The 17,755-nt window shown below is 47.8% G+C and overlaps 1 protein-coding gene across 2 annotated transcripts in view; it reads left to right on the top strand.

Annotated features, from left to right (window-relative positions):
• The window catches only part of CDK14 (cyclin dependent kinase 14), a 527,195-nt gene that overhangs the window by 8,324 nt on the left and 501,116 nt on the right, over nucleotides 1-17,755 (top strand). For both annotated transcript variants that reach the window (XM_075922396.1, XM_075922397.1), the window contains exon 2: nucleotides 17,319-17,350. In XM_075922396.1, the coding sequence (XP_075778511.1) occupies nucleotides 17,319-17,350 (32 nt within the window). The remainder of the gene's footprint in view (nucleotides 1-17,318; nucleotides 17,351-17,755) is intronic.

Raw genomic sequence — 17,755 nt, 5'->3', positions numbered from 1 at the left:
CTCTTACCGAGCTGTAAATATGGGAGTAGGGGCAGAGCCATTATGCTCTTCATTATGCACTGTCCCACCAGAGTATTCTCACAGTGATCTGATCCTGTTATGACTGTCTATGCCAGTTGTAAAGTTGCTTTGTGTCTGTAGTGTAATGTGAAGTGGCCTGAATGTAGAAGAAAATGTAGCATGTCATGTAGAGTCAAATCATGAGTACTACAATTATGTCAAGAGCACACTATACAGTATATTAGTGGTGTAATTTTTTTGTGTCATAACATACCCTAATTTTTAAGAGCTGTAGGCTTTTAAGTAGAAGAAAGCAACTGAATCCAGACAACTTTCCTTTGTCTTCCTATAACTTTCATATTTATAAAGGAGAAAATGCTGCCAGGATGACTGTTACGTTCCAAATCTGGAGCAGATATTTACATCCCTGTGTAAAAAAAAAAAAAAACAAAAAAAAAAACACCCACCTTGTATTCCTGCATGAAAATTGAGTTTAATCACTCATGTCCTGGGCTAGTAATGTGCTTTTTAAAAGCAGAATTATGTATTTGGTAGACCAGATCAATCAGGTAGACAGTTGTTAAAATATATAACATCGAAGATTTGTTTTTTAAGAAATCAAGACAAGTTTGTTTTTTTTCAAATGGATGTCTAAAGTAAAGCTCTTCAATAAGTATTTGCAGGATCAGAGATTTAAGCCTTGGTTTAACTTAGTCTATTGTGAGAAGTCCCATTGACTCAGGACTGGGTGCAAGGGGGATAATTTCCAAAGATTTTACTCCCACTGAAGTCTTCTGAATGTCAGGCAAACGTGCTGTGACTTGGGTCTAAGCCCTGTTACTTTACAGCAGTGGTCTCCAACCTTTTTAAGCATGAGATCTTTTTGAATTTAAGTGCAACTCAGGGTCTACCTCAAACCCTTGCCCTGCCTCCTTCCTGACCCTTCCCTGAGGCCCCACCTCTGCTCACTCCATCCTCACTCACTTTTATCAGGCTGGGGGCAGAGGATTGGGATGCGGGGGAGGGAGATGTGGACTCTGATCTTAGGCTAAATGATTTGGAGTGTGGGAGCCCAGGGCAGTTGAGGTGCAGAAGGGGTGCAAGGTGAAGGCTCTGGGAGGGAGTTTGGGTACAGAGGGACTCAGGGCTAGGGCAGGAGTTTGGGGTGCAGGAGGGGTTCAGGACTGGGTCCAGGGTCCAGAATGCAGGCTCCATGTAGGCCCTGTTTAGCACATGTGGCTTCTGGGTGGTGGTGCAGGGGACTACAGCAGGCTCACCCCTACTCTGGCCCTGCATCACTTCCAAAAGCAGCCAGCAAACTCTCTCCATCCCTGCCCCTCCCCCCGCTCTATGGAGATGGGGTATAGGGTGAGGGAGGGGCACTCTGAAATCAGCACCCTCCTCTTCTTCCTGTGTCCTGCACAGTAAGCAAGAGGCACCCAGCAGGAGTGGGAGGGTGGGGGAGAGAGCAGCTCCAAGGCAGAGGGCAGGAGCAGCCCGTCAGTGCTGAGAGGGGCAGATGAAGTACCTGCACTTGACAGCCTCTCAGTTAAACCTGTCAGGATCACTTGTCAAAGGCTCCAAGAGTCGTTCCCTATCTACTGGTTGGTGACCACTGCTTTACAGTGTGACACAGCTCAAGCTATACACCCCAGTCAGTCTGTTTGGTGTGGAATGGACATCTTAACACAACCGTTAGACCCCGGGTCCAGCAATTGTAAGCTCAGGTTAACAGTGGAATGCAGACAAACCCATTGAGCTGATCCAGAGCTCACTGAATTCAGTAGAAAGACCACACCTGAGTTCACTGGGGTTTGGATCAGGCCTTATGTAAGACATAAAATGTAGAATTTTTGAAAATCTTGGTCCAAGTAAATTAAATATAGAAAAACCCAAGTCTATTTATAAAATGCTTTGGCAACAGTAATGGGTATTATAAGGACAGTGACTACTTGTACGATGATGCACATATATTGATTCATCAGCATGAGGGGCAGTTTCATAACTTACTCTAAAACCCTGTCTTTTCTTCATGTAATGGAGACTTGGACTGCCACACAGAGGCTTGAATTACATCTGTTTTGGAGTTTGTACCTACTGCTTTTTCCATACTCTTAAGCATAAGATGTAATACAACTTTATTTCCATTTCTCTTTCGGTAATATCTAAAAGGATCCTTGGGTTCCCTAGGGTGGTGTGGCCTGAATATTGATGCAGAAGTTGCTATGTGTTGTTTAAAGTAGTACAGTGTATGCCACAGGGTAGAAGTACATTTCAGTAATTCAGTTAAAATCCAAACGTTGCTAGTGAAATTGTTCCACATGCAGCTGGTCTGAAATTTTGGCCTTCTGACCAATCGTAGCATTTACAGCAAAGACATTCTAATATCGCAGTGTGAGGTTTTGTCACTCCTGTATGATCCATAGCCATACAGGAAAAAAAAACCCTCTATGTATAAATAACTTTAATCGACATACCGGGAAATTCAAAGTTTAAGACTAATATTCTTAACTCATATTTTGAGGCTTGGAAGAGGAAAGCAAAACAGCTCTTGAAGAAGCCTTAACAGTTAGTTTTTTTTATGGCTTTTGTTGTTTGTGGGCTTTATACTTTTTTCAGGCAATATGGTATTTTCTGGTGATATAAAATTGGTAATATATTCATTTTTATCTAATCTGGGGGGTTCTTCATTGTCGAACTCGTCAGCTCCTGCAACATAGGCTGAATTCCTGATATGGCATATCTATTATAAAGGACACTTTTCCTCTCTCCCTCCCCCCCCCACCACCACTGTAGCTTCTTCATGGGCTCTGGATGTTGGTTTTGGGTAACAGGGTTATATGGGTAATAGCATGGTGGATGTAGCTGTGTGAAAAGTTATAAAACGTTTGAACCCAGGAGTTAATTACACATACCATAATCCCCTAAAGCTGTGAAAGCATAATACAGGGGTGGGCAATAACTTTTGCCTGGGGGCCACTTGAAAAATTTTTGAAGTAGCCCATGACCAGGAATGGGAAGGGCCTAAATGGGAAGGGGTGGGGGAGCCCCTTTGTTTCCCCTTCCCACTAGGCACCCATGCCCTGGAAGAGGCTTGGCACACTCCCCCACCTCCAAGCCAATCAAGGCCTGGGGGCAGGGGCGCATGGGAAGTCTCCTCCTGCACTGCAAGGAGCATGGGGCACTTGGAAGTGTTGCGGGCTCCTCACAGAGCCGGGGCGGGGTGAAGGAAGCTTCACACAGCTCCCCCGCCCCCAGGTCCTGATTGGTCTGGGGATGAGGGAGCATGCAAAGTCTCTTCCACCCTCCCCACTCCCTCCCCCCTGCCCTGTGAGCAGCACCTGGCGCTTCAAAGCGCCACGTGTTCCTGGCAGGGCGGGAGGAGGCTTTGCATGATCCCTCACCCCCAGGCCAATTAAGACCTCGGGGCGGGGGAGCGCACGAAACCACCTCTGCACTACCTCCGCCCTATGAGCACCCCGGCATAATGCATAGTTATTCTTAGAAAATTAGTATCCTACCGAAAGCTTTTTTCTTTAATAGACCTTATTAGTATAGGTCTAACTACTCTCCAGAAATTAGTCACCAGACAAAATGTTTCTATACTATAAAGCCGTAATTCAGTTATCAGAGAGAGTTTGTCATATCAAGCATCCCTGGTTGATAAGAGCTATGTATATAAATTTGAGGCCCTCATTTACTGATGTTAGTATGTGTAACAACACAACCAAGTCCCTCGAATCTTGGGGGGAGTGGCAGGTGAGGGTGTCTTTACGGCAGGGGTGGGCAATAATTTTTGCAGGGGGGCCACTTCACGAATTGGGGAAGTGGTTGCAGGCTGCCCCTAAAAGGGCAAGGTCTCAGGCGGAAAGGAGTTCTTCCCTCTAGCTGAGGCCTGCCCCAGCAGGGGGAGGAGACTTTGTGTGCTCCTCCACCCCCAGGCTCTGATTGGCGTGGGAAAGCATGTCAAGTCTTTGCCCCCTGCCCTGCCAGGACTGTGCAGAGCCTAGAGGGAACTGCTATCTCTTTTGAACAGCTGACAGTTGCCTCTGGTGCTGTGTGCCCCTGCTGCTGCGCGCCCCTGGCGGGGGAGGAGAATTCGTGCATTCCCTCCTCCCCCAGGTTTGGATTGGCCTGGGGGTGGGGAATAGGCAGGGTGGCCGTGGGCCAAATCAAACAGCTTGGTGGACCAGATTCGGGCTGTGGACACTCTTTTGCCCACCCCTGCTTTAAGGTATCTGTGTATTTTTTCCCAATTGTATTGTTGACGTAGTGCTTTGCAGTGTGCAAAAAATGCTAAGCAGGACTCAGTTGCTGCCCAGACAAAAAACTGTAAATTTATTCATACAACTGATTTCATTTTAAGTAAGAGACCCTGATCCTGGGGTGTGGCAGAGCTCTGCTTGGTGAACCTGATGAGGTATGGACCCTTAAAACTATCTTGATGGTCCCCTGAACACATCCAGGGACAGCTTCAGACCCTTCACAAGTCAGAGTCGTCTCAGAAGCTATTGTATGAGCTGGGATCTTTGCAACCTAGTGTACTGTACTTCAGTCACTGCCTCTGGGGATTAGCAAGAGTTGGCATAGATCTGGCTTTTCCCACCATCTGTAGCTATACTCTGGCCCATGGTCTCTAGCATACCTGGTCTTGACTAATTATTTCATTGTACTGAGAAACATCTAATGCCAAAGTATCCTTTTCTGAACTTTCATCCAACAAGAACTGTCATTTGTAGTGTACTAGAGTGAAACCTTTGTTTTCTGGCACTCTGTTAACCAGAAAACTTTAACTGGCATTGCCCCTAGCCACAATACTGTCACATCTTCAGGTGCACAGGCCTGGCTTGGTTTACCGTGATTGGCTTAGTACTTCTTAAAGAGATTAACAATTTTTTATTTAACTCAAAATAGAAATGAGCAGGGCTCAACAAATTCTGGAAAACCCTACTCACCAGACAAAAAAGGGACTCGCCACTCTCCCCCCCTAGGTGTTTTTTTAATGGCATAAATTCCTAATAAGAACTGTAATTACTAATACGTTCTTAATAAATATCACCCAAGTTATTAATAAATATTTTATAAATTTCTACCTTTGCCCTCTGCTGCCATGTCTCCTCCCCTTGCTCCATCAGCTCCCCTGGTGCCTGCTGCCCCCCAACCCCTCACCCTCCTCTGCTGTCCTGACTCCTGCCCTTCTCACTGCCCTCAGCCCTCCTGAGACCTGTCCCCCTCCACCAGCCCTTCTCTCCCCCCCGTGCCCACTCCTCCAGTAGCCCCACTCTGAGCTACCCCTCAATCCCCTCTCCTAACACCTCCCTCTACACACCTGCCCTGCCTCTCTCCTGTGAGGCTGGTCCCTCCCCTGCAGGTGTCTTCCCTTCTGCTTCACCCCCAGAATCTCCTGGCACCTGCATCCTCCTGGTTCCTCCCCCTTCCCTCACTGCCCCTGCCCCCTTTGCCCACTTTTCCCCTGATACCCACCCCCTTTGCCCTGTGCCCTCACACATGCCTTGCTTCATCCCCACCTTCCTCATGCCCACCCCTTCTTTCAAGCCTTCTCCCAGCACCTTCCCTTCCTCCCTCTAGCCCCCAGTGCTGTTACCCTCTCCTCTCGCAGCATCACCCTGTTCCCCCCTCCCACTGTCATCTCCCCTCCTTCCCTTTTCTTCATTATCTGCACTTGGCCCCCTGGGATTTGTCTCTCCTGCACCCTTGTCCGTTGGTGCCTTCCCCTTTCTTCTTCTTCTTCTCCTGACCTCCTCCCCTCCCCTCAGCACAAGCCCCTTCCCCATCTATTCCCCTCTCCTCCCCACAGCCCATCCCAGCCGCTTCCCCTCCCCCAGGGCCAAGCAACCCCCCCCCCCTTTTTGTTGTCTTTTACACATTTGCATTTTGCAATGTGTTTTTTGTTTTCATTTTTGTCCCAGCATTTTAGCCCTATAAGAACATAAGAACGGCCGTACTGGGTCACACCAAAGGTCCATCTAGCCCAGTATCCTGTCTACCGACAGTGGCCAGCACCAGGTGCCCCAGAGAGGGTGGACCGAAGACAATGATCAAGTGATTTGTCTCCTGCCATCCCTCTCCAGCCTCTGACAAACAGAGGCCAAGGACACCATTTTATCCCCTGGTTAATAGCCTTTTATGAACCTAACCTCCATGAAATTATCTAGCTTCTCTTTAAACTCTATTATAGTCCTAGGCTTCACAGCCTCTACTGGCAAGGAGTTCCACAGGTTGACTACACGCTGTGTGAAGAACTACTTTCTTTTATTAGTTTTAAACCTGCTACCCATTAATTTCATTTGGTGTCCTCTAGTTCTTCTATTTAGGGAACTAATAAATAACTTTTCTTTATCGGCCCTCTCCACACCACGCATGATTTTATAGATCTCTATCGTATCCCCCTTCAGTCTCCTCTTTTCTCAACTGAAAAGTCCCAGTCGCTTTAACCTCTCCAAACCCGTTTCAAACCCCTAATCATTTTAGTTGCCCTTTTCTGAACCCTTTCCAAGGCCAAAATATCTTTTTTGAGGTGAGGAGACCACATCTGTACACAGTATTCAAGATGTGGGTGTACCATAGTTTTATACAGGAGCAGTAAGATATTCTGGGTCTTATTTTCTATCCCTTTCTTAATAATTCCTAGTATCCTATTTGCCTTTTTGACTGCCGCTGCACACTGTGTGGAAGTTTTCAGAGAACTGTCCACGATAACTCCAAGATCTCTTTCCTGATTTGTCATAGCCAAATTAGCCCCCATCATAGTGTACGTATAGTTGGGGTTATTTTTCCCAATGTGCATTACTTTACACTTATCCACATTAAATTTCATTTGCCATTTTGTTGCTCAATCACTTAGTTTGGTGAGATCTTCTTGGAGTCCCTCACAGTCTGCTTCTGTCTTGACTATCCTAAACAGTTTTGTATCATCTGCAAACTTTACTACCTCACTGCTTGCCCCTTTCTCCAGATAATTTATGAATAAGTTGAAAAGGATTGGTCCCAGGACTGACCCTTGGGGTACACCACTAGTTACCCCTCTCCAATCTGAAAATTTGCCATTTATTCCTACCCTTTGTTTCCTGTCTTTTAACCAGTTCTCAATCCAAGAAAGGACCCTCCCTCTTATCCCATGGCCATGTAATTTACACAAGAGCCTTTGGTGAGGGACCTTGTCAAAGGCTTTCTGAAAATCCAAGTATACTATATCTACTGGATCCCCCCTTGTCCGCATGTTTGTTAACCCCTTCAAAGAACTCTAACAGATTAGTAAGACAGGATTTTCCTTTACAGAAACCATGTTGACTGTTGTCCAATAAATTATGTTCTTCTACATGCTTCACAATTTTATTCTTTACTATTGTTTCGACTAATTTGCCCGGTACTGAAGTTAGACTTACCGGTCTGTAATTGCCAGGATCGCCTCTAGAGCCCTTTTTAAATATTGGTGTCACGTTGGCTACCTTCCAGTCATTAGGTACGGAAGCCGATTTAAAGGATAGATTACAAACCACAGATAATAGCTCAGCAATTTCCCATTTGAGTTCTTTTAGAACCCTTGGGTGAATGCCATCCGGTCCCAGAGATTTGTTAACATTAAGTTTTTCTATTTGTTCCAAAACCTCCTCTAATGACACTTCAATCCAGGACAGTTCCTCAGATTCATCATCCACAAGGGACGGGGGCTTGGGCTGTGGCAGGACTATAAATAGCAAATAGCATTTTCATTTATTTTTTTCCATAAAGGCAAAGGTGCTTCAAGTGAACTCCCCCTTTCACTCGCTGCTGGGTCACAGCAGCCTTTGCCCTGTCCTGTCCAGCCCCTCCCTATGGACAAGCACCCCTCACTCCCAACCCACAGGGGAAACAGGGTGCAGGGACAGCACAGAGCCAGAGGGGTGCAGGGAACAGTGCGGGGGGGGGGGGGGGGACAGGTGTGGCGTGGGGAACAGGAGGCACAGAGGCGGAGGGATGCAGGGATTGGGGGGAGCAGTGTGCAGGGTGTGGTGGAGGCATGGGGAATGGGATGCGGGGAACGGGAGGGGCGGTGGGATCGGGGTCTAGGAGCAGTGCAGGAAACGGGCAGCACAGAGCTGGGGCGGGGGTGCAGGGTGCAAGGGCGACGCAGAGTCAGAGGGAGAGCAGGGGATCCAGGATGCAGGGGCGACGTGGGGAATGGGCGGCGGGAGCCAGATGGGGCACTGGGTGGGTGCAGCGAGCCAGGCGGTCGGCTGGTAGCGGGGGCTGGGGCTGTGGCAGGACTCAAGCTGGTGGGGCAGGCCCTGGGTCTGTTGCGCACCGCAGCCAGCTGCTGGGGACACGCAGCCAGAGCTGAGCTGCCACGGCCCTTTAAAATCAGCGTGGCCACGTCACGGCAGCATCCTGGCATTTGCTGGCGCCCTGCCTCCTCGTGCCACAGCTGCACGCAGGCAGCCCGGCGCTAAGAATCGCTGTGATTCCTTCTCCCCGGCAGCACTCTGCTCCTCCGCCGGATTGGATGGGGCCACGCCGCCTGTAGTGCGGGCTTTAGCCAGCCCATTACAATGGCGCACCAGGCCAGTCCGCCCCTGCACTCGCCAGCTGGCAAAATCTACTTGCCGCGGGCGAATGTATTTGTCGAGCCCTGAAATGAGACACTAACTGCCTCACACTACAAAATTATCAATATTAAAAACTTTAGTTTTACTATTATTGTCCATTGGTTTTTCCTAGGTTGATGGGATCTTCAGATAACTGGAATTTTTAGATAACCGGAACGCCCTAATCCCCAAGTGTGCTGGATAACACAGGTTTTACTGTAATAGATAGTGTAGATCAGTGGTATATTGAAAAGTGCATACTGTTTGTGTTGAACTCAGTATTCTTAAAATGGTAGCACAACTACTACTTGTTACTCAATGCAAAAGTTCTGAATTCGCTGCCTAGTCAGTCTGCAATATCAGAAACCTATCTGTAGAAAGGACATCCTGTTTATAAAATTTGTTATAAATACCAAAATGATTGTGATATTCTTCATGATAGTCTAAGAAATTTAAATAATTAAATAACACTTAGTTTCTTTAAAGCAGTGTTTCCCAATTTTATTTGGCTGAGGAACCCTTTTCAGCTTTTCAAGGAACCCCTAGGTTTGTCAAGCAAAAAAAAAAAAGGGGGGGGGGAGAGGGACCCACCAATTCATGAAAATCCCCACCAATGCATGAAAATCACATTCCTTCCCCAAGACCCCCCACCTCCCTTCTTTGAGGCCTCATTCGCTCTGTTCCCCATCTCTCCATCACTTGCTATTCCCAGCCCTTATATACTCTCACTAGGTTGAGACAGGAGGTGTGGTGTGGGAATGAGGGATTTGGGTGTGGGAAGGGGTGAGGAGTGCAAGCTCTGGGAGGGAATTTGGATGCAGGAGAAGGGGATGTTGGCTTGGGGAGGGGGCTCCAGGCTCGGGAGTGTTGGGCTCAGGTAGAAGGTTGGGATGTGAGGGTGCAGGAGTTTGGGCTGGATACGTGAGGGACTCAGGGCAAGGAGGCTGTGAGTATGATGGGCTCAGGACACAGATTTGTGATGTGTGGATGGTGCAGGAGAGTTGTGGCAGAAGACTGAGGATGTGGAGATGCAGGAGTTTGGGGATGTAAGAGGCTCAGGACAGGGGGTTCCAGTGTATGATAGGCTCAGATTTGGGGTCAGGTGGTGCAGGAGAGTTATGATGCTGCAGTGAGATGGGGGTTTGGCCCCAATTGGGGGCTTGTTGGTCTGGCTTCATTTTTAAATAAAATATTATGTCAAACTCAAAAGGTTTTAGCATGGTCTTTATTTATGAGAGGGGTGAGGAACCTGTTTTGAGTCAAGGGTCACTGACACACAGAAAAGTCAGTTGGGGCCACACAAGTGAGATGCAAAAAAAAAAAAAAAAAACAACCCTCCCAAAAACCCCAAGCCTCACTAATGTGGTCCCAAAGGTGCTGGTGGGGGCAGGGGACAGAGTGAAAGTGGGTGCTGGGGCTGGGGAGAGGATGCTGCTGGGTGGAAGGATGCTGGCTCAGGTGGTGGGGTGCTGGGGCAAGGTGCTGGGGTTGGCAAGTGGTGAGGTGCTGGGGTCAGGGACATGGTCCTGCTGGGCACTAGGGTGACTGGCAAGGTGCTGGGGCCAGGGCGGTGCTGAGTCCTGGGGTGTGAGGCAGGGTGCTGGGGCCAGGGACAGGGTAGTGCTAGGTGCTAGGGTGGATGGCAAGGCTGCCAAGGAGCGAGATAGGGATGGGGTGCAGGATCTGGGAGGGAGGTGGGGGTGGAAGGGAGCAAGGTCTGGGTGGTAGGTAGGGTGCAGAAGCAGGCTGGATGTAGGGTGTCTGGTCAGGGGAAGGGAGCAGGAGCATATTGGGGGTAGGGTGTCTGGCTACGAGGGAGGGTGCAAGGAGGGGAGTTGGGTAGGAGTTGGACTTCCCTGATCTGGCACCCTCTGGACCTGACTGGTTCCAGATGAGGTATTTTTGGACCAGGAGAGGTCATTTCAGGGTTCCTGGTTTCCTTGCTCCCCACTAGGCTTCTTTGCACCTCTATCTCCTGCAACCCAACTGAGCTGCCCACCCTCACTGGTTCCCTGCACCTCCCCCAAAACCATCCCCCACAATCCAAGGGAGTGCAGCACCAGTTCCCTGCAGCCCCTCACAGCCCAGCTGTGAGCTGCCCATCTGTTCTGTATGCCCTCCCCCATCCACCTCAGCCCAGCTGAGCCCTGCACTGGTTCCCTGCATGCCTCCCCCACAACACAGCTGAACCCCGTTTCCCTGCACTTCCCCCAAGCCCCACAAAACTGCTGAGCCAAGCGCTGATTCCCTGCCCCTTCCTCCCCTTGAGTCTAGCCCCGGTTCCCAGCACCTCCCTCCTCCTGCAGCCAAACTGAGCTCTGAGCTCCACACACACACCCCCACCCCACAGCCCAGCCCAGCTCCCCGGACCTCCCCACTCTGCAGCCCAGCTGAGCTCAATTTCCCTGCACCTTCCCCCAAACCATGCAGACATGCTGAGCCAGTGCTGATACCCTGCCCCCCTCCCTACCTCCCTCCCCTTGGCTGTGTCTACACTGGTGCGATTTTGCACCAAAGCGGCCACTCTTGCACAAAAACTGGCTTCCTGTCTACACTGGCCGTGTGTTCTTGCGCAGGCAACTGATGTTCTCACGTATGAAATCAGGGCTTCTTGCACAAGAACTATGATGCTCCCACTCAGGAATAAGCCCTTTTGCGCAACTGTTCTTGTGCAAGAGGCCACTGTGGACAGGCAACATGAATTTAGCCCTATGGCTAAAATGGCTATTGGCACTTTCTTGGGCAAGAGAGCATCCACACTGCCATAGATGCACTTGTGCAAAAGCACAGCTTGCACATGGCAGTGTGGATGTGTTCTTGCGCAAGATGTTCTTGCACAAGAAACCGCCAGTGTACACATAGCCTTTGAGTTTCCTCGTGTGAGCAAAATGAATTTTGTGTTGTGCACCAGTACTGAGTTCATGTGGATTGTTTGGATGTGCCACTGTGGCACCCAAGTTATTAATAAATATTTTTAAACCTTTACCTTTTCCCTCTGCTGCCATGTCTCCTCCCCTTGTTCCCTCAGCTCCCCTGGTGCCTGCTGCCCCCCAACTCAACACCCACCTCTGCTGTCCTGACTCCTGCCCTTCTCACTGCCCTCAGTCCTCCTGCAACCTGCCCTGCTCCACCAGCCCTTCTCTCCTCCCTGTGCCCACTCCTCCAGTAGCCCCACTCTGATCATGTGAGCTACCTCTCCTCATCCCCTCGCCTTACACCTCCCTCTACAAACCTGCCCTGCATCTCTCCTTTGGTGCTGGTCCCTCCCCTGCAGGTGTCTGCCCTTCTGCTTCACCCCCAGAATCCCCTGGCATTTGCACCTTCTCTTACTCCTGCACCCTCCTGTTGCCTCCCTCTTCCCTCACTGCCCCTATCCCCTTTGCCCTCTTTCTCCATGATGCCCACCCCCTCACCATCCTCTGTCCCCATTCCCCTCATGCTCCTGTGTCCTCACACATGACTTTCTCCATCCTGGCCTTCCTCATGCCCACTCCTTTCAAGCATTCTCCCAGTACCTCCTCCTCCCCACTTTAGTCACCAATGCCCTTACCCTCTTCCCTCCCAGCATCACCCTGTCTCCCTTCCACTGACACCTCCCCTCCTGCCTTTTTCCTCATTGTTTGCACTTGGTCCCCTGGCATTTGTCTCTCCTCTGCCCTGTCCTTTTGGTGCCTTCCCCTCTCTTCCCTCTCTCCCCTTCCCCTCCGCACAAGCCCCTTCCTCTCCCAGCCCTTCCCCTACCTTCTGCCTTCCCCTTTGCGGGGCTGGAGTCTGTGTGCTCCGTCCCTGGACTCTGAACCTGAAACTCAGCCACATGGCGCAATGCAGCGTCCAGCAGTTTTAAAATCCTGGGCTGTGACGTTATGTCACGCCCGGGCGTCTCCTGCCCATCGGTTTGAACAAGCCGCGCAGGACAACAGCAACCAGCAAGGGGGAACTCAGTGAAGGTTGCGCACAGCAGGGATGGAACAGGGATGGGGGAGAGATGCTCTGGGGCCGGGGTGGGAGGACGCGTCGGGGGGGCCGGGGCCCGCTTCAGCTCCAAATATTGGTGGAGCATGGGCACCATGAGCCCACACAACTCACCGCCCATGCCTCTGCTGGCTAGCTGGCTCTCTGAAAGATAGAGGGAGCAGGGGAGTGTTGGCTCCTCGCGGAACCCCTAGTTTTGCTTCGCGGAACCCCAGGGTTCCCTGGAGCACCAATTGGGAAACACTGCTTTAAAGAAATAGATTTCTACTGACATTTTTGTAGCTGTCTTTGGCTTGGCAATCTAATTTGACCCTCCGAAGAAAGTTGTAGTTCCTTGGTTTGATGAGGAAAACATGGAGTCTACTTAAATTTAATCACTAAACATTATGCTAATTAGTTGTTTAAAAGAATCAAGCCAAATCACTGTGCCATTAGTATTTTAACATACTATGAAGATTGATGATTGATTATGCATCAACATGAAATAACTGTAAGATGAATAAATTATTAATTAAAGGCAGCACTTAAAGTAAGGGGTTGATCCCAAGGCATTGAGCCAGCTTGCATAAAGGGGCAAACTCTGCATAGTCTTGTTAAAACTGTTATTCCCAGATTTAGACCACTCTAAGCACTGATTAAAGGTATATTTTTGAAGAAATTTGTCAGTTATACATATCAAGTTCTTTTAAAACAAATAATTTAAAGACATCTGCTAATGCTAGTGTATTTAGTCTAGCACCAAAACTTGTGTTTTAAGAGGATTGTTCAATTCATTCTATTTGATTTGTTTTCTTATGCTCCTATTCTGGTTTCCAGATGGAAGAAATGAAAGAAAACATTATATGTTTTCCGTAATAAAAATGTCCGTTGTAATTCTGAGCAGTTAGTGTATCTGATTATTAAATTCACATTACTATAAATCTTATCACTTCAGCTGATAAGAATTCACATAGCTCACATGCCTTAGATAGTGACAAGTGAATTTGTAAACTATTTGCATTTTTGTTTTTAGAACCATCTTATTGTTTTAAAAAAGTACCATAGTGATGAGGTAGTAACATAATTTGTAAGTACCATATATGGTTGTATGAAGTTTGCATTTTTAGTGGACCTTCAGATTGGCCATTTTATAATCTGGTCAGATTAGGGTTGCCAACTTTCTAATTGCACAAAACCAGACTCCCGTGTCCTGGTCCTGCCCTGCTCCTTCCCTGAGGCCTTGCCCCCAGTCCTACCTTTTTTCCAAGGCCCCACGCCTGTTTGTTCCATCTCCTTTCCCTTTTGTCACTTGCTCTGCCCCACACTCATGCACTCTCTTGGCTAGGGTGGGGGTTGAGGTGCGGGAGGGAGCTTGCAGTGAGGACTCTGGCCCAGTGACTTACTTCACGGGGGCACCTGGAAGTGGCCAGCATGTCCAACTCCTAGGTGAAAGGGCCAACGGGTTCTGGTGCTGCCTGTCCCCGTGCAATTTTAATTTGCTATGATTCCCAGCCTGTGGGAGCTGCAGGGGTGGCACCAGCAGGTGCAGGCAGTACATTGATCCCATCCTGTGCCTAGAAGCTGGACATGTCTGTCCTAGCTCCATGTGGCTCCCAGAAATGGCAAACAACCTGACGTTTAGTGGCCTTTTTAACTGGGTGTTCTGGTTGAAAATCAGATGGCAGGCAACCCTATTCCAGATAACTCTTTGCTCATTACAATTTCTCTCTCACACTGAGATTTGTCAGGAGTTTTAGTTTTGCTGGCTAGGAAAATTTTCATATGTTGATTTCTCTGTATAACAATTTTTAAATATCCATTTTAGCCAAAGTTAAAATATAATTAAAGGTACAACAATATAAAAAATACAGCATAACACATGCAACAGAATTATTGTCACTTACCAACCTGTGATTTGATTATGAGAATTGTAACATTTGGTATTGTTGTTCAAGCCCCAGCACCTGGAATCTCATAATTGCATGTGAGTTTGAATTCATTTTGTCAAGTTTTTTTTCCTTTCTTCAGTCCTTAACTTGATTTCAATAAAAATACATTTGATACACAATATTACTCAGCAAATAATTAGTTTAAATTCTAGATAAGGTCTTGTTAACAAGATCTACATTTAGATGGCTCTTTTCAGGCCAGAAGTAAAACCTGTCCCTGGGCAATGAACTTTCAGTGTAAAGGCAAACAAAACACAAGATCTCTGGGCTTTCTCCTCACTGGGAAAAATTGGATTGGTAATTCACTGCCAGTGAAGAAATGGTAAAAACTGTAGTAGAGGCAAAGCAGTGGTGGTGTATTGTCTGTCAATGTACAGTTTGGATCTCCCTGTATGGCACTGGATGAGGGATTTTGCTGGACCACAGAAGGTCATATCTAGGGATGTCATGTGTAGTCAAGTATATGGTTAACCGCTAAGCCTGGGTTTATTGGTTAATCTCGTTGACTACACTCATTCTCTTCCCCCTCCTCCACCCCTCCGCCCCCATAAGGAAGGGGAGCACTGGGAGCTGATGCCTGTGCCCATGAGATGGCTTTAAGCAGGCTCTCCACGAGCAGTGGATCTGCCTCTGTCCCCTCCCTCCCCCCCCGCCACCCTTGCACTGCTGCCTCTGATAGAGAGGCAGCAGGTGAGCAGGGTAGGCTGGAGCCGATACACATGGGGAGCTAGTTTTCAAGCCGGCTTTCTATGCCTGTCGGCTCTGCGGACCAGCCTGTCCCCCCGCTTGCTGCCTCCTACAGATAGGATTGCCAGGTGTCCAGTATTGGCCTGGACAGTCCGGTATCTGCAGCCTTCGTCCAGTTAAAAAAAAAAAAAAGCGAGGAGTGTGGAGCGCTGGGATTTAAGGGCGCAGTGACCCTTTTTTTCTCAACTTTGGTTCTCCCCCTTATTTTCTCAACCAGTTTTCCCTCCCTCATGTTCAGTATTTTTTTGGGAAAGTATCTGGCAACCCTACCTACAGAGGGTGGGGAAAGAGGCAGGAGCTAGTGGTAGGGGCAGCTAGCTTAAAAGGCAGCAGTGTAGGGGGCAGAGAAAGCGGCTGCGAAGCAGCCTGTGTCTGCGGAGGGTCCGAGCTCCCCAGGGACAGAGGCTACTCCCGTATCCTATGAAGCGGCCTCCATCTGTGGGGAGCTTGGACCCCAGCACAGAAAGGGGCTGCCTCGGTATAAGCGCCAGGACTGCAGGGCGGCAGGCAGCCGGACTGAGGGGAGCTGGCTTTTAAACTGGTTCCCCTCGTGGATCGGCTCCATCTGGGAGAGAGGCCGGAGAGTACTGGTTGCCTGCCCCACCCCTTGGAGACTACTGAATAGTTGTGTAACCACTAAGATTTAATTCAGGTATGCAACTATTCAATTACACAATAGCTAACCTCCCTTGTCATATCTGACCTTCCTGCTACCAGCCCCCCATCTTTGGACCGGACCAGCTGCAGGCCCTGCTGCTCTGCTGGTCTCTGCCCTTCCTTGTCTGCCCTGCTGCGGCACTCCCAAACTCCTGGCTGTGGGAGCTGGGCTCCTTGCCCTGCTGCCAGCTTGCTGCCCATAGCCCTGCCAGCCCACTGGGCTCCTAGGCACCAGCCTGCTATCAGGAATCTCTGGTTGCTAGACCAGAGAGTCTGAATTTATAGAGATTCAACATGTAGTAGTAAAATGCCTGAGCTCTATATAAGCTGAAACTTCCACTTTTAATATCTCCAATAGATAAGATTTGTGGGTCACATTTTCACCAGAGAAGCAAGACCTAAGAGGAGATGACCTGAGGGAATAACTTTGAGGAAAGTGAGCAATAAGTAGAGGAAGAGAGAGGATGATTATTCCAGGTGTGGGGGCAGCATAACCTCTACAATTCTTGCTTTTCAGCTGCTAACTGTAAATGTGTAAGCCAGTGTAAAAATAGTTCAATCAGCAGTCCTATGGCTTGGTTAGTTTTAACTGTTCAGGGCAGTCACAAAAGAGCAAACTCATGAGCGTGAAGTGGTTTTTTATTAATTACAGAACATAATTTCTTGATGAAGTGACCATAGTAGGTTCATACATTAAATATATCCTTTATCCTGCAGGCTGATGTAATGCCAGTAGTGAATTGAAGAAATTAACGTTGTTTACATTTCAGTGCAGGTATCCAGTACTCAATGAAGCACTTGAAATGGATTAGCCTCTGTCAGAGCTGCAAATCTGCTTGCAACACTTTTTCCGCTGTGCCTTACTGCTTCACACTCCAGATCTCTCTTCTATCTTGACTTTACCTTTAGCCAATAGGATGTTTGCATACAATAAGCATGAACGTATGTGAGGTCTATGCTGTCAACTTAAAATAAACCATAGAGTATAATGAGCACTGGTTACAATGCATGTTCTGTTGTACTGGAAATGTTGAGTTCTATATGAACTGAAGATATTGTGGTGTATGAGATCTGGTTTACTCAGGGACTTTTGCCGTTAACTCAGACTCTCCTTGAAGTGTTTTCATGCTCAATGGGAATTTAAAAGTAAAGAATTATAGACTCCTATTTTCTTTAACTTGAGAGGACAGTTTGATTTACATATTTATGAAACCTATTTCTCAGATACATGCTGTGCAATACTCCATTCGATTTACAGTTTCATATTTTTTATTGTAAAATTGTTATTCAGGCCAGTCTATTCCTTCCAGTTACTACAGGAAAAGGTTTCTCTATTTTTCTCTTTATTCTTGGGTTTAATTGTTTTATACTCATTGAAAGGCATGACATAATGATTGTCTCCTCCCCCCCCCCCCTTTTTTTTTTAAAGCCTTGAAGAAAGAAGATAGCAGCCTTGATGAGGTAGGCTAAATATCTTTGTACCTTAATGAAGATCTGTTTAATTGCTATAGAGTTCTTGCTAAAGTTAAAAGTAACTTTATCATATTAGTGTGTGTGTGTGTGTGTGTGTGTATACATTCATATAATCTGAGAATCTTTTCAGCTCTCTAGTGACTATCAGATGAGTTTTTTACAGAAGACCTTAACTGAATGTTTGTTTCTATAAACCCCTTTTATACTAAGTACTGCATTATGATATGTAGAGGGAAAATGCTTTAAAGAACTGAGCCTGCTTTTCATAATAAACAGTAAGTGTATATTTGTATGCAAGCTATAAATGGAATATTTTTGTGACCGATCATGTCATACAAGATGGTGCCCTTTTGGGGTCTCTTTACTGGTTAGATAAGTAGAGACCTGAAGCTA

Source organism: Pelodiscus sinensis, chromosome 2 (genome assembly GCF_049634645.1).
Source record: "Pelodiscus sinensis isolate JC-2024 chromosome 2, ASM4963464v1, whole genome shotgun sequence".
NCBI lineage: Eukaryota > Metazoa > Chordata > Testudines > Trionychidae > Pelodiscus > Pelodiscus sinensis.
Note: the sequence above shows the minus strand (reverse complement) of the source record. Positions and strands in the feature narration are given on the sequence as shown.